Genomic DNA, 12,468 nt, shown 5'->3' on the forward strand with positions numbered 1-12,468 from the left:
TCTTCTCTACCAGACTCTAAGTACCTTGAGATCAAAAGAAATTTTTTGATTCTTGACTATTCCCCCTGAACTTAACATAGTGCCTCTTTGCATATGGCTGATCCTCAGCAAGTACTGGTTGAATGAATGAATGAATGAATAAGTTAAGATTCAGTTTAAAGGTCACTTCCTCCACCATGTCTTCCCTCTAAGTCTGGAACAGGCATCCCTTCCCCATGTGGGTTTCCTAGTGCTTGTGCTTACCTGATCATAGCACTTACTGATAACACAAAGTTGAAGGAATTTTCCTGCCTGCTCTCCTCCTCCCCCTGCCCCAAACGAGAGCTCCCTAAAGGCAGGGACCATATTAGTTCCCAACCCCCACTCTCTCCTCTCCCCTACTCACACCTCTGTCTAAGATTTAGCACAAATGTTTGTTGAACTGACACTATGCCCCCAAAACAGGAGCACTTTCCTGGGTAGTAGAAGAAAGTCAGGAACTTTCTGTGAGCTCTAAATTGCAAGCATCTCACTCCATAGAAGAATTGATTCTCGCTCTGTGGCTGCCCAACCCCCTTCCTGTTGATGACATCAAGAAAGCAGGACTGGCCCCTCCCGCTGCCTGCCAGCTCTGTCTCAGCATACTGTCTGACTCACAAGAGCTCCTCTTTGCAAGCTGACTCTCATACCCTGAGGCGATTGCCTGCGCTCCTGCGTGTGGATAATGAGGTTGTAGGCTGTGTGAGAAAGCAGAGCTTGAGCAGCCAAAACGGGCCTCCCACACCCCTGCCTTTTTCATTCGCACCCAGGGCGCCAGCCAGACTGGAAGGCTTCTCTCAAGAAGATGCAGGATTACACATTTGGCGGGTACTTCATATGGGTGGTCCCAACTACTCCTAGTAAAAAATAGCCCATGAATGAAAAGGAAGGCAGGTGAGGAGGGCCAGGAGTGTGGGAAAGGGGAACCGTGGATAGGTTGTGACTTTAATAGGGTAGGCAGGGTACTCACTGAGACGGTGATATTTGATAAGAAATTGCAAGGAAGTAAGGATGCTAACCACATGCACAGCTAGTGGCAGAACATTCTAGGCAGAAGGGAGAGCCAAGAAAATGCCCCACGGCAGGAGCTTCCTAGAGTTTTTGAAGAACAGCACAGAGGTCAGTGAAGTCTAAATGGAATGAGTGTGGATAAGGGTAGTAGAAGGTGATGTCAGAGGAAAGGTTGAGGGGATAGATCATGTAGACCACTGGGGTCCATGGTCTGATTTTGAGTGGAGAAACACCATAATCTGACTTGCATTTCTCAAGGATCATTCTTGCTGCTGTGTTGAAAAGAGACTATAAGGGGGCAAGGAAAGGCAGAGCTAGTATAAGAGTCTAATGAACTAACCCATGCAAGGATGATGGCTATGAGGAGGGTGACAGAAGTCGAGATGGTGAGAAGTAGTAGCATTCTGAATATGGAAGGCAGAGCCAACGGGACTTTCTGAGATATTGATAGTGGCAGACGGGAGAAAGAAAAACCACGGAAAACTCCATGGTTTCGGAAGAGATTAAAGAAAGGATGAAGATGCCGTACATTGAGATGGAGGAGGCTGCAAACAGGCAGATTTAGGAGGGAAAGTTCCATCTGGCTTGTTGAATTTGAGATGTCTATGAATCTGGGTTTGCGAGAGAGATATGAGTGGGTTCGCCTTCATATAGATGGCATTTAATGGTATAAGAATGGTTGAGCGTAGGTTGAGAAAAGAACCTAAGTCTAGCCTGGACACTCAAACATTAGGAGGTATATTAGGAGGTATATATAAAAATGTATATTCTCTGCATGCCCTAAATGACCCACCATTCCCTTCTCAGTCAAATCTCTTAAAAAATAAAGTGATTTCACAGTCCCTGCTTTCTCCCCACCCAGTAATCTAGCTTTGGCTCCAATCATGCCACTGAAACGTCTTGCTCCAAAGTCATCAAACACTTTCAGTGAAGGATATTCAGTATCATTTCACACTATTTCATGAGCACTCCTCCCTTCTTGAAACTCTCATCTCCAGAATACAGGAAATAACACAAGGACTCATATCTTTGAGAGTTTGAGACTGTATCTCATCACTTGGGACACCTTGCTGCTCAACTTCAGATTGCGTTCATCCAATGGGAGATTGGTGAGCAGAAGGAAAGAGCAGTCAGGGTATTTTTTATTGTCCTGCTTTCTCCCTGTTTCCTTTCCCCACATCTGGCAGTGGGTGTGTCCCCCTCCTTCAGGATCCCAGTCTTCACCAAGCTCTGGTAGGACTTTTTCTTCTGTTTCTAACTTTTCTGTCTCAGTCTGTATGGCCAGTCATCTTTTCCTTAGGTACTAAATGCTGGTATTCCATGCTTTCCCATTTTTTCTTCTTTCCTCACTCTACACTTTGTTTTACTCGTGGTTTTAGCTACCAGTCATTTATGCGTTATTAAATACTGCAGCTACAGCTTCTTCCCATACCTTCCCAGTGGAGTGGTAACCCGTGTGCTCAGCTGCTCTCTTGATACTTCCACTGGATGCCCCACAGATACCTCTGAGTCATCACGTCCAACAGTGAACCAAGCTTCTGCTTGAAAAAGCCATGAAAATGAATGAGGTCATTCCCCAGGGCTGGTTTCCCTTTGCTTTGTCATCCCCTCTGCCTGCAATTCCTTCCTGCCTAGCCCCTTCTCCTCTGCTTTTGTCCTGGCCTCCACACAGTTAACCCTCTCCTGAAAGAGGAAGATGGTCTCCTTTTCTGCCACCATTCCTGTGTTTTTGCTGTCACCGGGTGGAGAGTCTTTGTTATTTATGCCTCAGGCCTAACTCAGTTAGGATGTTCCATAATTTATAAGACAGCTAACCATAGCGCGTCTGAGCTATTCAACAAATATCAGTGAGAATTTAGATTTTGTCCCTGATGAGCATAGGGTCTGTAGTCTGTGGCCTGGGTAGGGCCGTCAAGAGAAAGATCAGACTGTGACTTCAGCTTCTCAAACTAGTATGGTCTTCCTCCCTGGAACAGAAGTCATCTCCAACTCCAGTCTATTTAACTGAGGTCCTGAAACCCTGCCCAGCCTTCACCTGCCCAGAGGTGAAAAACACACAAACTTTAGAACCCATCTGGCCATGATTTGAATACAAATCTTCATCTGGGTGGTATGATCTCTGAGCATGTAAAATAAGGCCAATAATACCTGCTCAGCATCCTTCACAGAAAAAAAAAAATGTATGGATTATACTGAGAGCCAAGAATTTCACTCAAGTTGTCTCATATAATCTTCATACCCAAACATCAGCTAGTTATACTTAGGGCACCCTCATTGGAGTTTGGGGTGGGGAAGTAAAGGAAGATAAGGAAATATCATCTGTTAGCCTATAGGATTCTGTACATATGTGAGGAAATAAGAACCCCCCCCCCCCCAACAGAACAACCAACTTTGCCCAAGATTCCCAGTAGAACAACCAAGACTTCTGGCAACCATGTTCTTAATCCATCAAGTCTCTTAGCTCTTTCAGTATCATTCACTATCTCTCGCTCCTATGTCACAGAGTACCTGGCTCCTTCTGGTCTACCCTCGGCAATGAATTATATAAGAAACAGAATTTAAAAAGACAAGTAGTTACTATCAACCTCTTTCAATAAAAAGTCCAGTTTTTTTTTTTTTTTTTTTTTTTTTTCCTTTCTGCTGTAGGCCCAAGTGGCTACTGTCGAAATAGGAAAGTTTATGAAAATTGAGAAGGTGGTCCTGGTCCTGGCTGGATGCTACTCCAGATGCAAAGTGGTCATCATGAATAATAACATTAATGCTAGAGCCTCAGACTGCCCCTATAACCATACTCTGGTAGCTAGAACTGACTGCCATCCCTGCAAAGTGACAGCTGCGGCTGCCATGGGCAAGAAGAAACTTGCCAAGAGACCAAATATCAAATCTTTTCTTAAAAGTTATAACTACAATATCTCGGGTCCACAAAGTACTCCATGGATATCTTCTTGAACAACACTGTTGCTAACAAGAATGTCTTCAGAGACCCTCCTCCAAAATACAAGGCCCAAAGGGAGACCAGGGGGAAGTTTGAAGAGAGGTATGAGACTGGCAAAAATGCTCTTCCAGAAGCTGTGGTTTGAGATCATTTTTGTTTCAGTCATTAAAAGTCCAAAAAAATAAAAAATAAATAAAAATAAATAAAAGGTCCAGAAACTCAAAAAATAAGAAATACTAGGAAGAGGAGGAGGAAAAGAAACAAAGACTTTATTCATCTGCTGAAAAATCAAAATAACACCATGGTAATATATGACTCTAAAATCGCTTCTTGAATATAAAGAAAGAAATGTAATGTCAGTGACGTCCACAGTTCTTTGTTCCTGGTCCCAATATCTCAGAGCACTGAGAGCCTTGGAATAGCGCCCTCTCCTTCATCCCTATACCCTACCAAGCACCAATTTCTGCTGACCCACCGCCAAAATTTCCTCTTCTGTTCCACCTCCTCCAGCTACATATTCTCTGTCTCTGAGACCTCCACAACCTCCCAGTCTCTAGGCGCCCCCAGCCCATCCTCCATGTAGCCTCCAGACCTATCTTTCTAAAATACAAATGAGATCAACGTTTTTCCCTGTTCAGAGCCTCTCTTATCTCTCTATTGTCTCAGATACTAGTTTTCAAACTTGTGCATAAGAACTGCCTGGAGAAGTTGTTAAAGATACCGTCTTAGGCCTCACCCCAGAGATTCCAAATCTGTGGGTCTTGCAGAGGCCGGAGAACCTGCATTTTTAACAAGTACCCTCCCCCACTGTGCATTCTGACACATAGTCTAAAGAACACATTTTAAGAAAAACTAGGAAGGAAGAAAGGAAGAGAGGGAGAGAGAGAAGGGAAAAGGGAGGGAGGGAAGAAGAAAAAGATGGCGGGAGGGAAGCAAGCAGGCCTGGATGAGGACTTAGTTCACAGTCTCAGAGACAGATCTGTCACCATCTGACAGCTGCCAGTGCCATTTTCCACACTGCTGTCTCTAATCACCCTATAGAATACGGTGTCCTCTCAGCATGTTCTATCTTCTGTATCCTCCTCTGTTTTTTCCCAGAACACATTTCACTACCTGACACGTTTATGATTATTAAAATGCTTATTGTCTATCTCCTCCATTGCAATAGAAGCTGTGGTATAAGCAAGGACTTAATATATTTATTTACTTTCATATCCCTTATTACCTAAAATAATATCTGACACATAATAGGTAATATCTAAATATTTTTGAGAGATGTACCATAAAACAAGACAGAAATGTTGTACCTGACCTCTCCCTGACATTTCCTTTGAAGAGTAGCACGGCCCCTTCAAGTCATGTGACGTTGGGACCTATCAGTGGTAGTGTGCCCTGCTTTCTACTGAGCTGGATGAGCAAGAACAACGAGTAGCCCTCTCCCTGTCCTCCCTGGTGATAGTACTAGAAGTAGGCATATGATTCACACAGGTCAATCGGTATTTTTTCCAATAGTTATAAGGCTGTGAACCTGGAGATATCAGTAGCTATATTCCCTCCACATCAGCAGTAGCAGAAAAGGAGGCCATGCAGAAACAAGCAGAGTTTAGAAATGAAGAGATAGAGGAGCTGGATATGTGGAGGCTTGGGGTCCAAGCCCTGAGGCCCTGGTAGCAGCAGACAGTTTGTCTTTCCATTCTTGAGATACACTCTACACCCTTTCCAGCTGCAGAATCTATTCCCCCTTTTTGCTTCAGCTAATTTGAGTTGTTTTTCCATCATTTGCAAATGACAAGGTTCTGCCTAACACTTGAGGACTAATTACATACGTAATTAATTACAATTTGTTCAGAAGTGCTAGGAAAGAAAATGTAGGGTATGTTGAGAAAAAAACAGTGGTGGGCCTAACCCAGTCTTAAGCATCAGACTGCTTCTCCAAGGAATGGAATTTAATCATGGTCTAAAGATGAGAGGAGTTAGCCAGATGAAGTAGGGATTGGGGGGTGGGGGTTCTGGGCAGTGGAGCCACAGGTATGAAGGATATTGGGTGGGAAGGAGAAAGACACCAAATGGAAGCCAGTGTAATAGACACTGTTGGTCCTCCCCCCCACCCTCATGCTGTGCGATCCCTTCTGTTTCTGTGTGATTTGCTGCCAGCACCTTACCTGTGACCTTGCAAGGCTAAAGACATCTCACCTGTATGGAGAGCCTGCAGCGCCTGGAAGTTTATGTCCTTCTCAGGTGCCCAGTGCCAATAATTGACCAGTATGGAAGAATCAAAGCTGGACAAACTCTGAGGTATGATGCACTCCAGAGATTCCTGCAGGATTAGGAATAGTCTGGAACTGCACCTGACATCGAGCTCTTACTTGGCTTCTTCCTCTTCGCTAGCCTGCTTCTCTCATTTGCTTAAGGGTTCCCCCTGGGAACACTTGGAGAAGAAACCACCTGAATCTGAATCTTTGGCTCAGCATCTGCTTTGGGGAGAACCCAACTAAACCAGCCTGTGTGGCTAAAGAAGAGTGAGGTAGGGGAGGATGGCAGGAGATGTAATTAAGAAGGAGGTAGGTGCCAGGGCCTGAGACTATAATGGGCTCTCTTTAGGATTCTGGTCTATATCTTAAGAGCAATGAAATACCACTGAGGGATTTTAAGTAGCCCAGCAACTCTTCCCCACTCACTCACTCAGTGCTGTAGAACCAAATTTTTCAATATTTATCAAATGGCCCTTTCATCATTCATTTGTCAGTGTTGGCGCAGGCTGTTTCTTCTGCCTGGAAAGTCCTGCTTATCTTCTCCTCTCATTTAACTCTGATGTGTCCCACAAGTCTCACTTCAAGTACTGCCTCTTCCAGGAAGCCTTCCCTGACCTCCATCAGTCACCATCCCCACCCAGGACTAAACTAGATGCTGCTTCTCTATGTTCCCCCAGCATCTTCATACTATTTTTATTATTCAGCTCCCTTCGAAAAATGAAAATTTCCTGGGGAAATCTTCTCAAACATTTTACTGTAGGTGGGGCAAGTAATCAAAAGGTTTAATGACCTCAATTCTAGATTCCGAACTTCTGGAGAGCAAAAACTGTCCATACTTTAGTCCTAAAAGTTTTACTCAGTGCCTAGTAACAACTGACAATTCCTTACTTGCTTACTAGGTGGTAGGCCACTGTCCCAAGTACTTCACATGCTATTTTATTTATGACAGTCCTGTGAAGAAGGTGTTATCCCTGTTTTACAAATAAGACAACTGAGGCACAGAGATACTAAATAATTCACCCAAGATCACACAGAGAGTTACAGAGCAGGATTCAAACCCTGGCAATATTGACTCCAGAACATTGATCCTTAATGTGTTGGGGCCAATATATAGCAAGGCACTCATAAGAGGTAAGTGTGATTATCATTATCAATATCATTGTAAGATCCCTGCATTTCTAGCCTCATTTCGGTCTCCTCCTTCCTTGGTGGACATCATTCCAGTCATGTTTATCCATTCTTCATCTTCTGCCTCATACTCCTTAAAAATCCCTGAAATCTTTGTCACTCTAGCATGACTTCACAATGGTACAGTTAGTTACTGGGATTAGAGTCTTGCTTATCTCCCTGAGGTAATAGGTGAGATCACTGTGTTCCTGACGAGATTTTTGGGAGGAGACACCTTAATGAAATACAATCCTCTCTGTAGCCAAAATGGGAAAAGAGTAATTCCTGGAAAGATTTCCAAGATGCTTCCAGTTGAAATCTGAAAACCATGAAAGCCACAGACAGACTTACACCCTGGGGTTACTTTGGGCCCCACCTCCCCACCTTGCTCACTGCTGCCTCCATTTCTGTGCTTATTTATTCAGCACTCACGACAAGGAAGCTTACTATGTGCAGGGTACCAGGCGAGATGCTGAGCTTATAGAGATGCCTAGGGGAAGGTCATGGGCTTCAAGGAGCTCAAAGCCTAAGTAAAAAGTCTAACAAGCAAGTGGGGCATTTTAATATCCCAGGACAAGTGCTGTGATGGCAGTAGTAGGAGCACAAGAGGAAAGATGCTTGACCTTGACCCAGACTGGGAGTATAAAGGAAAACCTCTTGGCTGTGGCAAAAATGGGAGGAACTTTGAAGGTGGACTTGCGTTTGGATCTTGACATTATTACTATTAAACTGCATGAGTTTGGAGAAATTATTTAACCTCTCCGAGCTTAAATTATCTTATTTGTGTAATGGGAGTATCATGTGTACAGCATGGAATTAATGATATTTAATCATACAAGTATTTATCAGTCACATAGCTAACATTTGCTGAATTCTCACTAAGGGGCAGGAATTGTTCTTTGCATTTTTAGCCCATTTAACCCTAACAACAACTCTTTGATATAGAAACTATCTTATAGATGAGGAAGCAGAGGCAGATCCGGAAACAAGGATTCAAATGCTAATAGTTTATGAAGAGATGCAAAGAACACGGGCAATAACAAGAAAAGGAAAGCAGCTAGTGACAGATGCACTATTAAGCCAGCTTCTGTGGTGGGTAAATAGAGCTTAATCCTTCAGGAAAATCTGGAAAAATGGTGCAAAACACATGCTTGGAAATTATCCAGGCCAAGAGGCAAGGGAGCTGGGACATTTAAACCTCACATCTGTCAGCCATTGGTTAAAGGCTGCCCCAGAAAACTCTGGGCCTGCAATGCGCACTGACGAAGGGAGTTCTGGAGTCCCAAGAATAGCCCTCCAACAAAGATACAGGTGCTGGCCATGGAAAGTTGAGTTAGAATAAGTGGAAATCATAAGGAGATCTAAGGAGATAGGGACCAAGAACTGTCAATGTCTGCTCTGGGTCCCAGAAATTAAGAAATTTGCCCAAGGTCACACAGGTATTATGTGCCAGAACTGGGGTTTGAACTCAGGCAACCTGGCTCCAGAGCCCATTCTATTAACTCCATAATAAACTGTCTCTTCTACATCGCTGGTCATGTAAAGTGTAGCCCTTGTGACAGTTATCATTGTCATCATGATTACTGTTCTTTACTCCCACCTATAGAGATTAAATCTAAGGGTAGGTAGTCAAGTCATGGAGATTGGGGCTCTTTAGTTCAAGACTCAACTGAGCCCTGCCTAGCTAGACCAATCATTTCCCACTCTGACCCTAATTTCCTCATTTATAAAAGTAGGTATCAAATTGGATGGTCTATAGGAAAGTTTTCCCTGTGACATTCTTCCCTTCTCTCAGATGGTTTTTCCACCAAAGTGTTGGGTGCCTTCCTGATAAGCCCAGGTCAGTGGGCGTCTCTGACTTGACTGTCTTCACCCCTTCAGACAGCAAGCTCCTCATTAACTGGGACTGATGATAATTTATGTATTTATAAAATCTTCCTCATCGGGAATGAGAGAAAATTAAATTGCTCACTGGAGTTGGTAACAGATGGTTGGCTACATATTCTTCTGACTGGGACTCCCCCAGAGAGAGTAATTGAGGGCATCCTGTCACATGAAAGGGACCGAGGGGCAAGGGAGGCTGAGGGATGGTCATGAGTCCTCTCTTTGGCACATCAGTCATTCTAATGTCTCCCCATCTCGGTGAAGGATAAAATCAAATACAACCCAGAAGGAACTAAAGCAGTTTGTAAATAGGGCACGCTAGGGTGCCTCCAATTTTTTTTTTCTACTTTAGTGTGTGTGTGTGTGTGTGTGTCTGTGTGCATGCGCACTCACACAACCATGCACCCTAAGCAAAGTTGGAGGTTTTCCAATCCTCCAGCCCAGAAAACTCAACTTGGCCAGCCCCAAGGGAACCCCTGGATGGGCCTGGAGGCTGACTGGGCCCTGTTCATTCATGCAAATTATGCCCCCAACACCACCACTTTCAAAACCTCCAAAATGCTAGTTTTAACCAGGAGCTGACCAAGATTCCTTATTACTGCTCAACTGAAGAAGAGAGGGAGAAATATCTACTTCAGGCAAATGGTTTACACCCAGCACACGTGGGGACTAACATTTCATGCAACACCCCACTGTATCTCCTGAAGCTTCCATCTCTCTTCCCTGGGGAATCCCTTCAGTCCTCTTGATCAAATGCTCAGGAGAATATAAAGGGTCTCTTTTGGCACCAAATACCAAAGAGGGTTTTTTGGAGGGGATGTCAAACAAGTACAAATTTGGGGCATAAAAAAACAATAGTGTCAACTAGACCTGGGTCTAGTCCTTACTCTGCCAGTGAAAAACTGTATGCCCTTGGGCAGGCCACTTAGTTCTCTGATCTCACTCTTTTGGTCTTTCAAATGGGAATGAGGACATTTTATTTTGAGGATGACTGGACACAGATAAAGCAGCGAACAAAGGGCCTAGCACACTATAGATACTTAATAAATCCTTGTTCTAAAATCACAGAAGCTCGAATGTTAAAAAATCCTTTGAAATCACTCTCCTAGATTTATCAGCCACTGGAACATGGACCCACAGGCAGAATTTAAAAGCATCCAAGCCCCTCCCTTTTCTTGTCCCCTCCTCATGAGTGGTAGCTCAGCTTCCCCTTCACCTGCCTCCCCCCAATACATATATACATGCTTCTCCCTCACTCCATGGGGCCAACAGACAATTAAACAACTTTTCTGATCCACACCTGGTTTGAGTTAGACTGCCGAATGTTCACAGTACTGGAGCCTTCATGCAACACCTCCTCCCAAGTAGTTAACGTAACAAGTGTTAAAGTTTTGAACATAGGGAAAAAAATCACCTGTAATTCTACTACTCTAATGTCAAACCCTTATTCCATCAGCAAACAAGCTTTTCTATCATTGCCAAGGTTCTTCCTCACTTAAAATTCAGGATCCTAAATTGGATCCTGGAATAGACAAAGGACATTCATGGAAAACTGGTGAAATCTGAATAAAAAAGTCTAGAGTTTGGTTAATAGTAATGTACCAATAAATATGACAAACGTATCATGGTAATGTGAAATATTAATATTAGGGATAGCTAGTTAAAGGGTATATGGAGACTCTCTGTACTATTTTTGTAAACTTCCTATAAATCTAAAGTTATGCTAAAATAAATTTTTAAAAGGCAAGGTATAAAATAGTGGATATTGCATATAACGGTTGTATAAAGACATGAATAAACACATTTGCTCTTCTAAAAAGAAATTAATAACCAAGTTTTCGTTGTTTAAACATAATAATCACAGCTATCATTTTCATTGCTGAACAATAATTCATCCTAAAATACTTAATTTCTATTTTCTTCTAACTCTTCCACTTACTAGTTGCGAAACTGTATTTGACCTCTCCTGCCTCTATTTCCACACCTGTTAATTTGGAATTATAATAGTTTCCAGATGTTATTGTGAAGAATAAATGAGATAATGCAGTGCCTGGCAAATTGTAAGTGCTGACTTAGTGTTATTGTCATTCCCCTGTATTCATTCATTATCCAATTCTAGCATTAAAGCCCCATGTGACACTGAAAAAACTGTTAAGTATCTCTGGACTTTGGTTCCCCATCTGTTGCTCAAAATCATCTTTTGTAACCACTTTAGCACCCTTGGTATGGACTGTCATACTACACTAACAGCAGAATAAAGCAGGAGTAAAAATAGCCAACCAGAGCGCTTACCATGTGCCCAACTGTTAAAAGAGCCTTATATGCATTACTCATTTAATACTCACATCAACACTATGAGGTAAGGGTTCTCCCTTTTAAAAAGAAGGAAACTAAGGCTCAGAGAAGTTAAGCAACTCACCCAGGGTCACACAACCTTGTTCAGTTAAGAGTTGGGCTTAAACCAGGTAGTCTGGCTTCAGATTTTGTGTTCTTAGCCCAGCTGAGCTGTTAGAACCACAACTCTCACAGCAGTTGGGGGCAAGTGTACCACCCAGCAAAAGGGATCTAGGAGAGGAACCACCAGCATCCACTGCAAAAAAGATGATGAATTGCATAGTGGTTTTCATACATTTCTGTCCTGAAGAGATGCACATCATTGCTACTCATAGTTCACTGGTCAAAACAAGTCATTCGCTCATGCCTAACATCGAAGGTTTTGGGCCCAGAAGGAAGAAAACTACAAATACTGGTGAGCAGCACTAGTGTCTGGTGAGCATTATTAATATAAAGAGATTCTCATAAAAAGCTAGAAGCACTTGGTTTATACTGTAATGGAAGTGGATATAATGATGATCACAATATTATTATATAAGGAAATATAATTATGTCAACAATTATTGCCGTTATAATTTCTATTAACAATTTAAATAAATAATCCTCTTCTTCAAATATATACAAGATACACCCCTCACTAATTTTAAGACCTTCTAGCATGGCCAACCATGCAAGGTTGCTCAGGACTGAGAGTTTCTGAAGACACGGGACTTGTAGTGCTAAAAATAGGAATAGTCCCAGGCAACCCAGGACAGCTGGTCCCCCTACCTTTGACAAGTCTCCTAAGCAATATTTAAATCTACATTTTGTGGGGATTAAATGTATATACAAACACATAACCCAATTCCTTGTGCATGGTTAATTCAT

At 42.8% G+C, this 12,468-nt stretch overlaps 1 protein-coding gene across 1 annotated transcript in view; it reads left to right on the forward strand.

Annotated features, from left to right (window-relative positions):
- Nucleotides 1–4,137, forward strand: part of LOC107518336 (60S ribosomal protein L27-like) — a 138,115-nt gene extending 133,978 nt beyond the window's left edge. Inside the window, 2 exon segments of the mRNA XM_036232385.1 lie at nt 3,676–3,937; nt 3,940–4,137. Coding sequence (XP_036088278.1) covers nt 3,676–3,937; nt 3,940–4,109 — 432 coding nt within the window. The 3' untranslated portion in view covers nt 4,110–4,137.
- Nucleotides 4,138–12,468: the final 8,331 nt, after the last annotated feature.

Source organism: Rousettus aegyptiacus, unplaced genomic scaffold (assembly GCF_014176215.1).
Source record: "Rousettus aegyptiacus isolate mRouAeg1 unplaced genomic scaffold, mRouAeg1.p scaffold_m13_p_1, whole genome shotgun sequence".
NCBI classification, from domain to species: Eukaryota; Metazoa; Chordata; class Mammalia; order Chiroptera; family Pteropodidae; genus Rousettus; species Rousettus aegyptiacus.